Genomic DNA, 19,632 nt, shown 5'->3' with positions numbered 1-19,632 from the left:
CTTATCAGTGGCAGCCCATTTGCCTCACTCAATGCTTGGATTCCCTAGGACAGAGATGGCTAACCTTTTTGCCCTCATGTGCCAAAAGCAGGGGGAGCACGGGGAAGTCACCCACGTGTGTGCCCACACCCATAACACAATGCGCCCCGCCACTGCGCATGTGTGCGGATGCCCCCCTGCCCCCCGCTTTTAGCATGTGATGGCCCGGTGGGCCTGGTAGGCCTGTTTTTCAACCTCCCCAGGCTCCAGAGGCTTTCTAGGAGCCTGAGGAGGGCGAAAACGGCCTCCCCCCCCCGGGAGGCCCTCTGGAGGCAGGAAGCAGCCCATTTCCCAACTTCCGGTGGGACCGAAAGGCCCAAAAATCAGCTGGCCGGCGCACACATGCATGTTGGAGCTGAGCTACGGCAACGCTCATATGCCCACTGATATGGCTCCGTGTGCCACCTGTGGCACCTGTGCCATAGGTTCGCCATCACGGCCCTAGGACTTCCCCCTCCAGGGCCCCCTGAATAGGACCCAGAGCTCAGCATCTTCTTCTCATCCTCAGTGTTGAGTTCGGGAGAACCCAATGCTGCCCTGTGCCAACTGATATAAGATTTCAGAGGGAAAATTTACAAAAGGATCCAATCCAAGAGCCGATATTCCTTCTGAACAAATTCTAAGGATATTCCCACATCAAGAGATGGGAACATTTTTAAATCCAAAGTGTTTTTTATGTCTCCAATTTGTCTTACATTGGTCTTCTATTTGTTTTTTTCAGGTGGATCCAGAGAGGCAGCATATTTTATTCTGCTCTTGAACTGTTCACCGCTTGGTGGTTACGGTAGTTCCAGGAAGTGGCCCTGATGTCTGTTTGCAGCAGAATGATCCACCATCGCCCACCCCTCCGTCTATCTATCCACCCACCCACGCGTCCACCCCGTCCTTCTGGCTCCTGCTGGAGAATCTCACAGGCCTGCATGCCCAGATCCAGCTGGTGCCTGAGGAGGTTTCTTCAGGACTCTCCCAGACCCTCCACGGAACAAAGAGCAAAGAGTCTTTATCAGCAGAGACTCAGCAAAAGGCCGGCCACCTTCATACTTTCCTCTCTTCATATACAGGTCGTCCTTGAATAAGGACTAAGTCAACGGCTGCCTTAGTGACCATTCAAAGTTTCAATGGCACTGAAGAAAGGGAATTACGACTTACAGCAGTTGCAGGGTCCTCGTGGTCTCCTGGTGAACATTCAGATGCTTGAAAATGGACTCGAATTTATGACGGTTGGGGCACCCTGGGGTTACCAGGAGCCAAGGAAATGCGGGAGCCAGATTCACTGAACAACCGTGTTACTGAGGGGACCTCTTGGATGAGAAGCAAGAAAAGCCCAGGTGCCTCTTGAAAAAGCACCTTTGGGACAACCCTCACCTGGATGGCTGGGAGTCTCTGGAGACACTGAACCATGTTCCTAACAGGACACCGATAGTGATTCACTTTACAACCGTGGCAAGAAAGAGCAAAACTCATTTAGCAACAAATTTTTGGGTTCAATTGTGGTCATATGTGGAGGACTATTTGTACACAAGAAATTGACCTGCCTTTTTACTCCGATGGGTTTTTATAGCCTCCCAAAATGCTCAGGGCTGCCTGATTTTGCACTGTAAAAGTCCAGAGCATTTAAAACTGGAGTCCCCTTGGCTTTGATTTTGCTATTGGAAATACTTTTCACCTGAAAAATGGGATTCTTTTTATAAGTCAGTTGAGTTGCTGAGAATTTAAGTGACCTCAGGGCTTCCATCCGTAGGAAATACTAATCGAATATTGTATATTTTCATATTGAGATTTCCTTTTACTTGAAATATGAATGTATGACAGCTGAAGTATACGAAGAAAAACTTTGACTACAAAATATAATAAATTCATATTTATATTCATATTGATTATATTTGTATAATATGATGAATAAATAAATTTGTATTTCCTTCTTTGTAACTGTAGGAGACTTTTTGCATCAGAACTCTTTGGAGGAACAAATTTTCAGCAGTTGTTCAATTAAGAATTTAAAAATTAAAAGAGAAAGATTCTGATGGAGCAAATCTATAGTCAGTGAGCCATGTTGTGTTCAAGAAAAAGAAGTGGGTGTATTTGTCCTTATTACATTCACTGTGAACAGCTCCAACTAAGATTTCTAAATAATCACAAAACTAGGGTCCAACAAATGAGATGTGGACACAGACATTTGTGTGTGTGTGTGTGTTTGAGAAAGGCTGTTGTTGGGGACAGAAGCCCCTTTGGATTCAGGCTAGGTCTGTACATCCCTGGTCTGGGAATCCTGATTGGAGGAGACATTGGTCAGCCCTTCAAGGTAGTCCAGACAACAAACATAAAAATTAGTACTAGCTCAATCTCTCAATGTAAGGTTACAATACAGAATCTTGCAACTCTGAAAGTATTTGTCACACCGTCTCCTTTTACTCTCTGGGAAGCTAGAGAATTCTTTCTGAAACACTCTCCTGTTGTGGTCCGCAGGCGGCCTGTGGAGCTGGTAGCAGAGTCGGACAGTGAGGAGGTTGGGGAGGAACATGGGGCAGTCCTGGAGTCTGGGGAAGGCTCGGACGAGGGCTCTGCATCTGAGGCAGAGAGGGGGCCAGGGCCATCTGGGTGGTATGTGCTGCCTCCAGAGCCTCCAGACTTGGACATCAGCGAGGCAGCGCCTGTTCCCAGTGCGCACATGCGCAGAGTTGCCAGAAGGCAAGAACAGTTAAGAAAAAATGGACAACTCGTGAATAGGGCTTGGAGATGATTGGCCTGCCCCATCAGACATAAAAGAGGAATAAAGGCACGTGAGCCTTTGCAGGAAGCAACGTTGTTCATTCTGGTCGGTTTACATTTTGAAGCTCCGTTTTTGTCTCTGTGCTCCGTGTGGCCTTGCATCGCTTATTGCCAATTAGGTCTTTGGCAGCGGGTCAAGGGAGATCGAGGTGGGTGCTTATCAGCCTTATCCCGAAGGACTGTGAGACTTCTGTCGGACGCTTAACAAACTATTTGTGACTCATTATGGGCTGTGAATGGACATAATTCACAGCCGTTGAAATAAAAAGAGGGTTTGTGGGACTAAGCGTGTGTTTTTATTGTCTCAGGAATCCAGGTCAGAACCTTTCCATGCATCACACACTCCTTTTTCCTGAAGGTTGTCCAGTCTGCAGCTCTTCCCTGCCTCCCAAGATAATTCCCAGGTACCACAGCTCCATCCCAACACCCGTTTTCTAGATGCCTTTTCTCAGAGACTGTTTGCAAAGAAAAACAGAGAGATGTAAGCCTGTAAAATCAGGTTTTGCTCTATTGTCACTGAGGACGAAGAGCATGAATAATATCAGCTGAAAGGGAAAAACGCCCTTAATTCATCCCTGGACTTGAGCAAAGGGAGGTTGGACAAGCAATCCTGTCTGGTCCCTTAAACTCTGGACCCTCTTACATCCCTCAGGGAGGTGGGAGATTTGAACAGGCTGGAATTTATCTTTCCTCCCAGGGAATTCTCCCCAAGGGCAAACAGAAACATTTGCTTCCAGATGAGATCAGTTCTCCAAGTATTAGGAGATCCAGACATGTTCTGGATTGATGTGATTTCTCACAGACATTACAAGATCCCTGATCCTTCCACCCCCAGCTCCCAGGATAAGACCCCCTCCTCACCTCATCTTTTCCCAACCCCCGGGGCAGCAGGGACAGCAGATGCTCCAGCCGCAGCCACTGATGAGAGCACAGCTGGTGCAGGCAGCTGCAAAGCTCCTGGGGCCCCTCGGCCTCCTGGCAGCAGCAGAGATCCCAGAAGGAGTGTCGGAGATGAGGGGATTGAAGAGGCACTCATCAAATTTGCAAAGGACACCAACCACTTTAGCCAGCACTTTAGACCCACTCAAGATTCAGAAGGATCTTGACAGAGTCGATCCCTGGGGCCTATGCAGCAAAATGCAATTCTTTGATGAGAAAAGTCAAGTTTTACACTCGGGCAAGAAAAAAACAAACGCACAGGTCTAGAATAGGTGGTGCCTGGCTCAACTGGAGTAACCGTGAAAGGAGCTTGGAGTCCTAGTGGACAATCACTTAAATAGGAGACAGCAGTGCATTATATTTATTTATTTATTTATTTATTAATAAAATTTATATGCCGCCCTATCTCCAAAGACTCAGGGCAGCTCACAACAATAAAACAATCAGTTAAAATTCTTAAATAGGAGCCAGCAGTGCATTATAGCTGCCAAAAAAGCCAGTGGGCTGTAGCAACAGTTGCAAGATCGCCTGTAGTGTTAGTACTGCTTTGTACCCTTTGTACTACTTGGTCTTAGCAAGAAAGACCACCCCTAGAATCAGTGGTGGGATTCACGTAATTTAACAACCGGTTCTCTGCCCTAATGATTTCTTCCAACAACCAGTTTGCCAAACTGCTCAGAAAATTAACAACCGGTTCTCCCGAAGTGGTGCGAACCGGCTGAATCCCACCACTGCCTAGAATACTGGATCCAGTTTTGGTCACCAATGCAACAAAGACGTTGAGACTCTGGAAAGAGTGCAGAGAAGAGCAACCAAGAGGTTCCGGGGACTAAAACGGTTGCAGGAATTGGCTGTGTCTAGTCTGACAAAGAGAAGGACTAGCAGCCACATGATAGCTGAGGGGCTGAACTAAAAAAGAGGGGGACAGCCTCTTCTCCAAAGCACCTGAAGGGGGACAAGAATTAAGGGATGGAAACTAATCAAGGTAGTTTCCCCCCTGGCTGTTTGAATGGACCTCCAGAAGATGGAGACCGGATTCTCCACTGGCTAGTAGGCTTAGCCAGTTTCTCAGCCTGAAAAAAAAATGCATCTGGGGAAGGGGAAAGCTTCAAAATCAGCCCCCATGGACGTCTCTGGAGTCTGCGACTTGCAGGAAAGCTTTGGAGCAGAGCAAAGAAGCAGATCAGGTGAGTCTCCAGCAGGGGGCAGGGCAAACAAGAAGGAAATTGGCCCTGGAAGAGTCAGCTATTTCTCAATACTTTGATAAGGGAGAATGAAACATGCCTTCTACTTCTTTGCCACTAAACTTTGTACTCTTACCTTAACAGCTTTAAAGAAGTTTTTTACGGCCGGCCCGTAGGATGCTTTTTAAATCTTTATAACTTTAAATTAAGGAGGCTCCCTGATGGCCCAAAGGCAAGGAGGGGAATGGATGAAGTCGGAATCAGGAAGTCTGAAATTACTGACTTTGGGAATAGTTTCCTGTTTGACCACCAGAGGGATCCAAAGGCCAGAATATTCCTCATTAGTTATCTAGAAAAGAAAGGGCAGGGTAAATTACAGAAAAGGTTGGGTTTTTTAAAATCAAGTTTTATTTTATTTTTTTATTCCCCTGAATAAAAATAAACACACCCACATATTTTATGAAACAGAGTATTGACCATATCATATCATTTCATATCCAACTTGTCATATTAAAATATATTTTACTTAGTTACAATTTCTGCCAAAGTATTCTTTTTCTATATTTTTAAATCAAATCTTAATATTTCTATTCTTGTTTCAGTACCTTCTTTCGCCCTCAAACCTATCTGCCTCAGCTCAGTTTTCGGCTGGGAGGAGCCTCCAGCTCTTGCCAGTCAGATTTCAGGCCACTGTGCAGGTAATCCTCAACTTACAAGAGTTCAGTTAGTGACCGTTCCAAGTTACAACGGCACTGAAATGTGACTTATGACCACTTTCCACACTTATGGCCATTGCAGCATCCCCATGGTCACCTGATTTATATTCGGATGCTTGAGAAATGACTCATATTTATGACGGTTGCAGAATCCCAGGGTCATGTGATCACCTTTTACTATCTTCTGACAGGCAAAGTCAACCAGGAAGCCTGATTCACTTAACAACCGTGTTACCAATGTAACAAGTGCAGTGATTCACTTAACAAATGTGGCAAGAAAAGTCATAAAATGGGGCAAAACTCACTTAACAAATTTCTCAGATAAATTCTGGGCTCAATTGTGGTCATATGTTGAGGACTACCTGTACTCCGTGTCCAGTAAACCACAGCCGACTCCAAAAAAAAGCAAAACCACATGGTTTCTTCATCCAGGACTCTCCCCCCACCCCATCCCCCAATTCTACACCCAGGAGACAAAAGCACAGAAATCTTTGATACAGGAAGTGTGATTTTATTCTTTTTCACTCCAAAATCCCAGCACACAATTGTCTCAAATACATCTCCAAGTAAACATTTTGTATATCAAAAACAGTCCCCAGACATCAATAGAAAATATAAGTATAGAACAAAAATAGGAGGTGATTACTTATAAAGAACTTCTTTTTATGGAAAGGGTAAACTGCTATTGAAATCTTTAAATGTATTGAAAGAAGAAGGGATAATCTATACTTGGTTTCAGTATGATCAGCTTCAAGCTAGATGGAGGGAAGATCAAAAAATTGGTGTTATGCAAAATGAGGAAAACCTGGTAAAACAGATTAGAGATCAAAGTCAAATGCATATTAAAAGGTTGTATAACGCATTACTGGAAATAGATTCAAAAACGGAATTGGTTAAGGATTGTATGATAAAATGGGCACAAAACTTTCAGGAACCAGTGATGCTAGAAACATGGGAAAAGATTTGGGTTAGAAATGTTAAATTTACGCAAGCACAAAACCTGAGAGAAAATTTTTATAAAATGTTTTATAGATGGCACTTAGAGCCTAAAAAATTATCATGTATGTACCCGAATTTGCAAGCTAAATGTTGGAGATGTGAATGTGATGATGCAACTTATTATCACATATGGTGGACTTGTAAGAAAATCAAGGCATTTTGGATAAAAATTTGGTGGGTGATGCAGAACATCCTGAAAAAAAGGTTGAAATTTACTCCTCAATTGTTTTTATTGGATATAACTATGGATTGTACAGCATTAGAGACTAAACTGATTTTGAACTTAATATCAGCAGCTAGGCTGATGGTATTGCACTATTGGTAGCGCAATACTGGAAGAAGGACTCTTTGCCTACTATTGAAGAATGGACATTGAAAGTAGCGAATTTAGCAGAAATGGTGAAAATTTCAGCGTATTTGAAGGACTATACACAAGAAAGATATATATCGGAATGGAGAAGATGGATTGATTATATTCAAAATAAGTATCAGACAAGAAAATATCAAATAGCTTATGAATGAATGTTAAACTTTAGAAGTATTATGTTATCCATAGTGGAGTTAAGGTTTCAGGGGGGGATTTGGTAGTTTAAGAATAGTTAGGTTAATTTAGCTTATGATTGTTAATTGAAATACCCTGTATTTTGCTCTGGGAAGTCTAGAGGGGAGGGTAGGATGGGAAGGATGGTGGGGGTGGTGGGAAGGGAAGAAGGGTGGGGGGAATATTGGGGGGGATTTTTCTTTGTAAAACTTTTTAATAAAAAAAAAACCAGTCATGCAGGTTTTTTATAGCTTTTTAATGGAACAATTAAAAGAGCCTTGGTACTATAGTGGTTTAAAGCACCCTGTTATTAACACAGCTGCCTGCAATTACTGCTGGTTCGAATCTCTCCAAGGCTCAAGGTTGACTCAGCCTTCCATCCTTTCTAAGGTAGGTTAAATGAGGACCCAGTTTGTGGGGGCAATAAACTGACTTTGTATAAATATACAAAAGTATGAAGGCTATTGCTTAACGCACTGTAAGCCGCCCTGAGTCTCCGGAGAAGGGCGGCATATAAATCAAATTAAAAAAAAAAAAATTACTGAACATTTGTTCCTTGAAAGAGCTGTGATATCCCATCCTAATCCCAAATCTATTTTTTGTTATTACGTACAAGTTTCCTATAGTTTTTTTTAAAAAAGCAAATATAAATTCATTTATTTATTCTTCCCATTCAAGAAATATATGGCTTTATACTGAATATGGCTTTCACCTAGATTTGTGATATTTTATGCTTACTCTTTTTATCTCTATCAAAATACTTTAATATTCATATTTCAAGTAAAAGGAATCTCAGTATAAAAATAAATACATGATTCAATTCATATTTTCTATAGATGGAATCCCTGAGGTCAGTTACGTTTCCAGCAAAAATGATTTATAAAAAGAACCCCAATTTTCAGATGCAAAGTATTTCCAATCGCAGAATAAAAGGGGACTCCAGTTTAAAGTGCTTTGAATGATAAGAGTGCAAATTCAAATAGCCCTGAAGAACTCTGGGGGGTTAATCTTGGGGGGTATAAACCCATCAGAGTGAAAAGGCAGCTGAACTTCCTGAGGATATGAAATTTTTCATAGAGGAAACTATTAATGTAACTTTCCTTTCGCAGAGTCCCTGCTGATAGAAGAGCAGGAACTCTTGGCCTTTCTTCTAATGTTGGTCCAGTGGATAATGAAGAAACCTAGTTAGCCAGCAGCTGGATCTGGGCACGCAGATGTGTGAGATTCCCTAGAATTCAATGTGGGAGAGGTTTAATTAGAAGGAGGTGATGTCCTTTTGTGTCCCCGGGTCCTCCTCTTTGTCATATATTTTCGGACTATAAGACGCACCTACCTTTTTTATTTTATTTATTTATAATTTAATTTAGGGAGGAAACAAGATATACTAGTGCATGGATATCGGAAATAATATGAAATTTTAACTGTTTTAAGTTTTTTTCTTTGCATAGATTGGTATTGTGATCAGAATCAGTAAGTTATTCAGCATGCAATCTGTTAGATGTAAAGCTTCCCCCCCTCTCTTTATTTTCCTTCAGGTCACATTTTAATTAAGTGTCACACATAAATGCCTTACCCATGTCAGGGCTCACTAGGGACACAGCAATGCGGGGGTTAACACTAATGCACGCTTGGCCAACCTCCTCCACAGACCACTCCTTACCTGAGTCTCCGCCCCCAGGTATATAAGGTAGTCGCCCTCTTCATCGCCCCCAGACCTCCAGATGCTGCTTGTGATGTATTGATGAACCTGAAAATAAAAGAAACTTATTTAAATGGTTGACTCATGTCCGTTATTGGGCCTGATCCATGGATCCTGTAACAAAATGGTAGCAGAGGATGGTTTAATGGCCCAATAACATCTGGACACACAACGAGGACACATCGCTGTCTACAAAATGGCAATGCCACCGAAGCAACGAGATGGCAACCCAGCGGGATCGCCAGGGAAGGCAGAAACCACGATCGACCCCAAAGCCACTGCAACGGAAGAAAGAGGGGAGATCAAGAAAGGAGGAATAGCAGACTCTGATGGCCGGGAGGAAGAAAGCCTACGACGTGATGTCCTACGGCTACTAAAGGAGCAGGCCAATGACAAGGACCTCCTCGCAGACCTGTGAAGCTTCATAATGGACCACGAGGGGGCGAAGAGCGAGGACGACTTAGATCTGGAGCTCGAAGAACTGGACTCGGTGAGTGGATTGCCCCAAAACGACCCCACAACAGTCACCGAGCCCCACAGCCCCACTCAAAATTTGAAATGGCGGCCATCTTTGACCACGTGGTCGGACAAGATGGCCAACTTCCGACCAATCGGAAGCCAAAATTCAAAATGGCCGGCGCGCGAAAAATGCCCGACCCTAAGCGATGAGGAAAGCGACCAGGGTGAGGGGGCAGAGTCCGACCCGGACCTCGGATACACTCTGACTGAGCGGCAAGTCGACAAGGCCATGAAGACCCTTGCCGCCGCCTTCGGCCCAGGCCTCAAAATCATGAAAGAGGAACTGGAGGGGCACAAGCGAAAGGGAAGGCGGGGAGAGGGGCACCGGAACGCCCACCCGAGGGTCATAGATACCCACACCAGTGCAACAACCCCCCTGCACATCCCAAGGATGCCGCGCCCCCGATCACCCAGGCCGCGAACCCCAGAACGCAGGGATTGGGGCAGCTACCTGCATTCGTCGCCGGGACTCCAAAGCCATCAGGATCTTCGCTTCGACGAGGCCGCTGCAAGACGACACCATCCGGAGCACCCCTGGACCCCCAAGACCGAAGCCGAGGCCTACCCAACCGATAGAGACCTCTACGCCGGAGCTGCGATGAACAGGTCCTTCCACGACGATGGCAGAGCTGAAATGGACTTTGCGCATGCGCTGTTTCGTCTAGAGGAAGAAAAAAGAAAAAAATCGCAGAGAGGGATTTTTAAACTGCCAGCAAGCGTTCCCATGCCGTACTGCTGTTATAGGCACATAAAGAACCATGGACAGCAGCCTGCAGTAAGTAATTTTACAAATAATGCTGGGAACTTACCAAGTGACTTTCCAAAGCTGAGAATGGATGGGGGCAACATCCTAGAGTGGTCACAACAGCTTCAGGTGGTGTTCCTAAAAGAAAACATATCACATTTTATTAATGACCCCCCAGAGAGACCATGGACTTTAGAGTTGGACTGTATGCATCATAGGGCCTTTTACCTTTTGATTTCTAGCATATCTCCCACCATTTACCATAGCATTGGCCACCATCTCACCGTGTCGGAAATCATACAAAAAATGTTTGGGTTATTTTACAGTGAAAGTGTGGCAACCACCACTCAGATTTCCAAAGATTTCTTCTCTGCCAGAGTTAAGCCAGGGACCCCCATAAGTGAGCATCTGGTGTCCCTGAATGCCATCAGGGCAGAACTACACCTTAGGGGGGAGGTCATATCAGATCAGATCATGAAGAGTGTAATAATTAACTCTTTAGACCACTCATGGGACAGTTTCTTAACACACTTAGATACTGTTAGTCTAGGCCTCCTGTCTATTGAGAAGCTGTCTAACAAATTGATAGCTGAAGACAATTTGAAAAGGAGCCGCCGTGACTCCTCCAGGGAACATAAACACGTAAAGAAAGTAGCCTTCCAAGACAGACAACATGGCGCAACAGAGTGCTATAGCTGTGGGTCAAGGGGACACCTCAAGAGAGACTGCCCCAAGAGCTACAGAGAGAGAAGCAGACCAGAACACAGACTCAGACAGTCAGAGAGACACACTTCTGAAGAGAGGTACAGGCGCAGGGATTCACCCAATCCCAGAGACAGGAGGGGGAACAGAGATAGTTCCCGCGACAGCAGAACACGGTCCCTATATGGGATAGGGGAGCATACCCACATAGCATGCCAGAATAGAGAGGCCAACTCGTGGCTTCTGGACTCTGGGGCCTCCAACCACACGACCTGTAACCGACAGTTGCTCTCCTCATTCACAGAGGAGAATTTTTCAATCAAGTCACAAACCAAAGTGAGGTTAAGGTAACAGGGAGGGGTGTAGTTACACTGCCAGGTATAGGGAAGATAGAGGGGGTACTACTGGTCCCGGAGATACCCCACAACATATTGGCCGCATTGAAGCTCAGCGAAGACTCAGGGATTAAGGTAACTTTCGCAGAAGGGAAAGCCAACGTAAGTAAGGGTAGAGAGAACGTAGGGAGAGTGACAGTCAGACAAGGGCTACTTTACTTAACATTCTATAAGAGTAACACCCCCAGCATATACACCAGCTCAGAACCCACTGGAAACACTAACCAAGACGAAACTGAGGGAGAACATGCGAGTGAGAGAGAGACAGAGAACGAGGAAAATACAACACAGGAAACACATGCAACCAAACACACTCAGGGAAAACCATCGATAGGCAGACTCATGCACGATGATTGTGCTCACCTACTACACTGGAGATTAGGGCACGCCAGTTTCCCCGTGGTCCAAAAAATGACCAACTGTACTGAGGGCATCAAAATAAAGAGTTGTGAAAATTACCTTGAGTGCTCAGTGTGCAAATGTTCTAAGTTAAAGGTCAAACCCAGACCTAAGAAGTCCTCGCGAGCCACTAACCAAGTTTTCAATTTAGTTCACATGGATCTGGTGGGGCCCCTAAGGCCATCCATCAAGTACAAGAAAAGATACTTCCTCACCATAGTAGACGATTATAGTCGGTATGGCTTTGTCTATACATTAAGACAAAAGGACAAGGCTTTCCAAAAATTCAAAGAGTTCTACAAAAGGGTAGAGACTCAAAACAACACCCAAATCAAACAAATCATGACAGATAGAGGGTCCGAATTTTTGTCAAAGGATTTCTCTCATTGGCTCAGATCCAAAGGCGTGCTTCACTTTACGTCGTCTCCGTTCTCGGCCTTCCAGAACGGTGTCGTAGAACGACGGAATTCCACACTGCAGACCATGATCAGATGCGCATTAGAGGACGCGGGAATTGGTCAACATTTTTGGTCTGAGGCCTTAGTTTACTCAAACTACACACTAAACAGAACCTGGTCCAGTGTAATAGATAAGACACCATACGAACTCATGTACAATAAAAAACCACAGATAGCACATCTGCAAGTATTCGGCGTAACTGCAGATGTGCACATACCCAAACAGCTGTGCAGGAAGGGGGACAAAGTATCCAGGAGGTTAAGATTTATGGGGTACGAGCCAGGTACCAAGGGGTTCAGATTTGTGGACAGTAATGACAGATTTGTGGTCTCTAGGACAGCAGTGTTCCATGAGCAAGCTAACTGGTCCAGAATACACCTCAACGAGGTATCCACCAGGCAGGAGGCTAGAATAGACGAGCAGGTGCAAGACAAACTCGAACCAACAGGCAGGCAGGAAAGGAAAGAGCCCAAACCCAAACGCCAAGGCATCAAGGTCGAGGAATGGAAAGGGAATCATCCCAAGATAAATGTAGACTCATTGACACAAAAGGAGGCCAGGTACTTACATGACACCGAACAAACGACAGATAGGCCAGTCAGATCGACCAGAAACCAATTGCCCAAAAGGTTAAATGATTATGTAATGCATATACACACAAACCATATCACACCCAACTCCTATGAAGAAGTATTGAGACTGCCACACAAGGAGAGGTCGAAGTGGGAATCGGCCATGGCCAAAGAAATGAATAGCCTGAGGGAGCTAGAGGTTTACACCCCAGCTGAGGTTCCAAAGGGCAAAAACACGATAGGAACCAGGTGGATTTTCAAAATCAAGAACCTAGAAGGTGGCCAAAATCTGTACAAGGCCAGGCTAGTCGCGCAGGGGTTTGCCCAAAGGTTTCCAGAGGATTACACCGACACTTACTCCCCAACCGTAAGAACTGAGAGTGTTAAGAGTGCCCTGGTTATCACTTCCGTGCTAGGACTAGAGGTACATCAATTCGACGTGCAGACGGCCTACTTGCACGCCAAACTGGACAAAGAAATATACGTTAGAGCACCACAAAGCAAAGAGACCAACAGGGGGGACACCTGGCTACTCAATAAGAGCCTATATGGACTGAAACAATCCGGCAAACGCTGGTATGAATGCTTGGTCGAGGTCTTGAAATCAATGGGATTTACAGCAACCATAGCCGACAACTGCTTCTTCACCAGGAGAGAGGAAGATTCACCAGAATACATTCTAGTCTACGTGGATGACATACTTTACATCAGTAAACACGAGGGGAATCGCAACACTTTCACCAGCAAACTGAGTGAGCATTTCACCTTAAAATACCTAGGAAAAATAAACAGATACCTAGGTGTACAAATCAGCAAAACCCCCAAAGGTTTTCAACTGTCCCAGAAGGAGAAGATAGACGAAATACTGCACAAATGCAACATGGCAGATGCCAAGGGGTGTGAGTTGCCCATGCAGCCGGACTTCCTAAAAAATATGCATGGCGAGTCACCCGAATTCAAAGACAACACCCTATATAGGTCAGTCATAGGCTCTCTCTTGTACATCGCCAACTGGACTAGACCAGATATCGCACTATCAGTTAACCTACTGTTCAGGCACGTGGGCAAACCCACCATGTACCATTGGGATGCTGTAAAAAGGGTATTGAGGTACCTAAAGCACAGTGCCAACGCATGTCTATTTCTGGAACCAGAACCGTCCAAAGAACTCGTCCTCTCCTGCTATGCTGATGCCGACTGGGCCGGGGACACCAAGAGCCGGAAAAGCACATCAGGGTACATATTCTACCTGAACAATAGTCCAGTGCATTGGTACACAGGTAAGCAAAACTTGGTAGCCACATCAACCACTGAGGCGGAATACATATGCCTATCCAAGGCTGCCAACAATCTCACCTGGTTCGACGACCTGCTCGCCAGCATCTGGTGCGAACCAACGTACCCCATAACCATCTACGAAGACAACAAGGCCGCCATAGAAATTTCCATGGCCAATGCGGTGGGACAGAGATCCAGGCACATTGACATAAAATACAAACATGTGAGACAGCTCTCCAAAATCGGATTCATAAAGGCCATGCATTGCGACACAGAAGAACAGACTGCAGACATATTAACAAAACCACTACAAGGCAAACAACACTCATACCTGGTATCCAAACTTAATATTCGCCCTTGGGCATCAAATAAACAACCGGACCCACAACCACAGGTCAGGCATTTAGAGGGGGATTTGTCACACATAAATGCCTTACCCATGTCAGGGCTCACTAGGGACACAGCAATGCGGGGGTTAACACTAATGCACGCTTGGCCAACCTCCTCCACAGACCACTCCTTACCTGAGTCTCCGCCCCCAGGTATATAAGGTAGTCGCCCTCTCCATCGCCCCCAGACCTCCAGATGCTGCTTGTGATGTATTGATGAACCTGAAAATAAAAGAAACTTATTTAAATGGTTGACTCATGTCCGTTATTGGGCCTGATCCATGGATCCTGTAACATTAAGTTAGAGAAATGCTTTTTAAATTCCAGGTAATTGTTGATTCTAGACAGATATTTTACAACAAAAGGACACAAATGTGGGAATGCAGTGGCCATAGTACATGTATAGACCAGTTTAACTGGTTGGACACTTGTATGGAGCTTAGCATCGAAATAATCAAACTATGAAAAGCGGGTTCATATGGATACTCTCTGAAGGGCCCTATTCATTCTCTCTTTGTTCTTAACATAGGCTGTGCCTGCAAAAGCAAAGATATCTCCTTGTATAAACATTCCTGAGAAGCAAAGCAGACACATCTCCTATCTCTTTGTAAACACATTCCTGAGAATCAGATAACAGAGATGGGCCTCTCGCCTGGTAGTATCTGGTACCAAGCAGCCAGAGTTGGGTTTTGCTTTGCATCTTTACCATTGCTTTCCTATCTCTTGTATGTAATATGAGATGTGTAGCCATAATAACGCCTTCTGATGACGCTGTATTTGGGTAACTAATAAAAGAGATTGTAGCCTTTTGTTTGCGGCTCTCTCATCCCGAGAAACACCTGTCCTTGTGTCTTCTCTAATCTGGACCATACATGAGGAGCCCGCCAGGATGAATTCAACACACAAAGAAGAAAATAAGACTCATAAAACACTCACAATAACTGCCTCTGCCTCCCAGTTTGCCTCATTGCAGCAAACAGCCTGCTTTAATTTCATTTTCAGCACAAGAAAAAAAAAAATCTGCCTCCCAGCAATTTGCCTGCTTGCAGCAAGCAGCGCAGTCCTGCGTGACAATAGGCAATGGCAATCCCTGCAGCCTGAAACAGCTGAGGGTCGGGAGACCGATCCAACTCAGAATCAACTGCTTGTGCTAATCAGGCTGTGCTGAAGCTGAAATGGGCTGTTTTGCTGTTTGTTGCTTGCTGCAAGGAGGTAAATTGCTGGGAGGCAGAGGCCAAAGGGTGGGGGCCGGTGGGTGGGTGGGGCTACATTCGGAGTATAAAACGGACCCAAAATCCACCCTCTTTTAGGGGGAAAAAGTGCATCTTTTTTTAAAAAAGATTAAAAATATTTTTTATTGAGTATTTTACATTTTAAAACCAAATACACAATAGCAAAAGAAATCAAGAGACAAAAACTGAGTCTCCGGAGAAGGGCGGCATATAAATCGAACCAATAAATAAATAAATAAATAAATAAATAAATAAATAAATAAATAAATAAATAAATAAATAAATAAATAAATAAATAAATAAATAAATACAAAAAACAAAAACACACGCACATCAGACTTTAAAATACAATACTAACAACAGATATATACAATTTTACAACTTTCTGCATCAACTTTTCTCTTTACTCTTAGCTTTTATCCTCCCGCTCCTTCTCTTTATTTTTAAATATTCATAATTAACTGTTTTGTTAGCAGGATCATTATTTACATTTATATCCAGTATGTTAATATCAAATTTCACTTTATATTCTTATTTCTTAATTTGATTTCTGTTTTCCAACCATGTCTAAAACCTATTCCACACTTTATAATAATCTGAGTCTTCTCTTTCTTCGATCTCCGTTGTTAATTTATCCATTTCAGTGCATTCGAGGATTTTATTTATTATTGTTTCTTCCGATGGTGTATTGGTCGCTAGAGTATATATGCACTAGAGTAATTCTGGCCGCCATTAGAATATGCAATATAATATAATAGAGACTTTTTTCCATTTTTCTATCAAACATTCCTAGGAGGAACATCTCTGGTTTAAAATCTATCTTTTGGAGTGTAATCTCTTCCAACCACCTTTTAATTTTATACCAAAATTTCCTCACCTGAGGACACATCCACCACATGTGGTAGTATGTCCCTAGTTTGTGACCACATCTCCAACATTTGGGTGATAATTTGGGGTACATTTTTGCCAGTCTTGCTGGTGCTAAATGCCACCTATAAAACATTTTATAACTGTTTTTTTTGTATGATACTGCCACGGTCAATTTATAATTTTTCTCCCACAATTTTTCCCATTTATCCAATTCTATGTTATGTCCGAAATTCCTAGCCCAACTTATCATCATTTCCTTTACTGTTTCTTCTTCCAATTTGTATCCTAATAGGTAATTATATATATTTGTAATCATTTTTCTTTCTGATCCTAATATTAATTTATCTAATTCCAATGGTTTCCTGTTTATGCCAAATTGTTCCTTATCTTTTTTGAATCTAGTTTTGATTTGTAAATATGGCCATCACTCCAATGCAACCAGTGCATCTTATACTCTGAAAAATACTGTATGTTAGGTTCTGAGTGATGTACAGAGCTGGGCCTGGGATGAATTCCCCATGAAAACTACAAAAGATGCTTTGGATTTGTTCAACACTCAGTCCTCATGGCTATTTGTCCAAGTAGGCCATTTATGAATAGCCGGAAGAGCAGAGAGAAATATGTGGCTGTTGGGAATCTTGATCTCATTCTCCTTAAATCTTGGAATCCTGTGGAAGAGAATCAACTGAGGGCCAATCTTTGTGGGTCGAAAGGACTTACCAGAAAAGTTGGGGAATCTTCCTTGGAAGGCAGAAGATACCTGGAGGCCTCCTGGAATTCTCCTTCGGAGGCAAGAAAAGGAGAAAGCAGCGTGAGGCGCATCTTGAACTCCAACAGGAAAACATCCTTGATGCGGTTTAACTGCAAATATTGTTCATATCTTTTCTGGATACAATCAGTCCTCAAAATTAAAAAACTGTATCCGGCTTCTGCCTGTTTTCATTGTGAAGGACAATCTGGACTCAGGACCATAAAGCTGACCCCAGGGACCTCCTGTTGCCCCTACAACTACCCAGAAGGATGAGGTTGATGGATGGATGGACAATGAGAGATAATTCTGCCCTTTCTCTCCAAAGAGACTTATCAAGGCTGAAATGGCCACTTCCTGGAACTTACCACCAATTGCTGAGCAGCCAAAGAGCAGAATAAAATATGCTGCCTCTCTGGATCCGCCTTGTCTTGAAACAATAAAAATGAGACACTTGGAGGCATTGAGAAAAATTGGATTTAAATACTGGATCGCACTTTGACTATGACAGAAAGGAGTGAGGTTTACTAATCTTGACTGATTCTCAAACCAACCCAGGAATATCTCCCAAAATCTGCTTACCTTTCCCAGAGAAAATGGAAGTTCCAAGGAAGCAAAGCTGCCCCTGGACCTGTGAAGAAACAGTCATGAGACACTTGAGAGAGCTGAACCCCCCAGAGTCTGAGCAAAGCTGCCCCACAAAACATCTTCCCTCAATGGGGATAGTGAATTTTCCCCTGTGACCCAGTGGTTCCCCAGAACTCTCTTGGAATCCTCTGGACCTGTGGCTCCCCCTGATCCCAAGATCCAAGGGGGCTTCCATGCAAGGAGAAGGAGCTGTCACTAATTCACCCCCCCCCAATTCATGCTGCCAACAATTCCTCTGCAGGGCAAGATTCCCACTTCTCTCCCACACTCACCTCTGATCCCAGGATTCCCAGCCTGGATTTGAAGATGGGCTGCACTTTGGAATCCATCCTGATCTAGAAGAACAACAAAGAAGCCCCTTCAGAGAGTTGGTCTCCATCAGCACTCATGGAACAGCTGTGCAATATGGGCTAAATTAGGGACTCCAAACATCACATCCTGCATCAGTTGTAGCTTCTGAATAGTCTTCAAGGGTGGGTCCAGGGACAGTCCACTGCAATAGTCCAAGCATCAGATGACCCCACATTTTCACTTTTTATGCCTGTTTGTTTAGCCCCAGATACACAGGAGGTGTTCAAATGAAGTCAATGTACAGAGAATATACTGAGAATTTGTGGCCTTTTTATCTTCACCCCTTTCTGAGTTGTAACCCTGTGTTCTGGGCAGGGGGAGGGTCTCTTCTGAAGGGGTCCCACCGGCTGGCAAAAGATCTGCCCCTGTTGGGCTTATGGCTTTCTCACGTAGAGGCTGCACAAGTCTTTATCCCGGAAGCTTTGATCTGGATTGGGACTCTCGGGGGAAACCAGATTTGGGGGCCTGAAAAGCCTCCTCTGGGATTCTGCGGCCGGACAGGTCGGGATGGGTCTTGGTGGGGGAGGGCAGGGCTCAGCTATCTTCACGAGGGGAGGGGCAGCCCCCCCTTTCAGGGGCATCCAAACTCCATCTTCTCTCCAGAGGTTTTCCTGGAAGATCCCTCAAAAAAAGTGAGTTTAAGGAAGCCAGAAGCCATTCATTGCCACAAGTGTCTTCTGCTTTTTTGTTGTTGTTGTTGTTTTCTGACATATTTTCTATGGGGGGGGGTGAACATTCAATATGTAAAAGGCAGGGAGTTGGGGAGAGAATTTCAGGGTCTCTTGCAGGATCTTCTGAGAAGCCATTGAGGGAGTCAAAAGGAGGGAGGAGAGCGAAATTGGGGCCTTCCGTCTCCAGCTGGTTTCCCTCCCAAGGTTGTTATTGACAACTTCCCAGGAAAGATTCCTGGGAGAAAAGGCAACGGATGTTAATGCAAGGAGAGAAACAAAGAAAACCACAAATACGGGAATGGCAGAGGCTGACCTGAGACTAGAGAAAGGCCCAGTTGTATGTTCAAGTACAAACGAGTTAAAATCTATACCTCTGGGCAGCCCCCCTCCCCCCCCGCACAGAGAAAGAGAGAAAGCCCAACAGGGTCAGATCTTTTACCAGCCAGTAAGGCCCCTTCAGAAGAGCCCCCCTCCCACTGCCAAGAACACAGAGTTACAAGGCAGAATGGGATAAAAAAAAATAGAAGGGAACAAATTCTTAGTATAATCTTTTCTCTCTCTGCTGTCTTTATTTGAACCCAACCTGTACGTGCATGCAGAACAAGTGAAGATTTTGTTACTCAAGCCCTGGTCAGCTCACATTTTGACTATTGCAATGCATTCTACATGGGCCTACCCTTGAAGGCTATTTGGAAGCTTCAACTGGTGCAGAATGCTGTGGTGGCACAGCTGATTCTTGGGGCTCCTCAAGTGGTTCATGTGACACAG

General features: G+C 44.3%; 1 protein-coding gene across 4 annotated transcripts in view; it reads right to left on the bottom strand.

Moving 5' to 3' along the window:
* Window positions 1-6,107: 6,107 nt before the first annotated feature.
* The window catches only part of LOC148115736 (uncharacterized), a 68,048-nt gene continuing 54,523 nt past the window's right edge, over window positions 6,108-19,632 (bottom strand). The window contains exons 1-7 of one of the 4 annotated variants that reach the window (XM_087884104.1): window positions 17,777-18,040; window positions 17,167-17,228; window positions 14,480-14,566; window positions 10,215-10,288; window positions 9,857-10,066; window positions 8,848-8,934; window positions 6,108-6,402 (exon numbers count right to left, since the gene is read on the bottom strand). In XM_087884104.1, the coding sequence (XP_087740230.1) occupies window positions 6,250-6,402; window positions 8,848-8,934; window positions 9,857-10,066; window positions 10,215-10,288; window positions 14,480-14,566; window positions 17,167-17,228; window positions 17,777-17,901 (798 nt within the window). In that variant the 5' untranslated portion in view covers window positions 17,902-18,040 and the 3' untranslated portion in view covers window positions 6,108-6,249. Of the gene's footprint in view, window positions 6,403-7,383; window positions 8,416-8,847; window positions 8,935-9,856; window positions 10,067-10,214; window positions 10,289-14,479; window positions 14,567-17,166; window positions 17,229-17,776; window positions 18,041-18,114; window positions 18,178-19,632 lie in introns of those variants that run through there. The other 3 variants (XM_087884105.1, XR_015731716.1, XR_015731715.1) reach the window with 3 other exon arrangements.

This window comes from Pantherophis guttatus, chromosome 2 (genome assembly GCF_059756535.1).
Source record: "Pantherophis guttatus breed Tessera chromosome 2, ASM5975653v1, whole genome shotgun sequence".
Taxonomy (NCBI): Eukaryota; Metazoa; Chordata; class Lepidosauria; order Squamata; family Colubridae; genus Pantherophis; species Pantherophis guttatus.
Note: the sequence above shows the minus strand (reverse complement) of the source record. Positions and strands in the feature narration are given on the sequence as shown.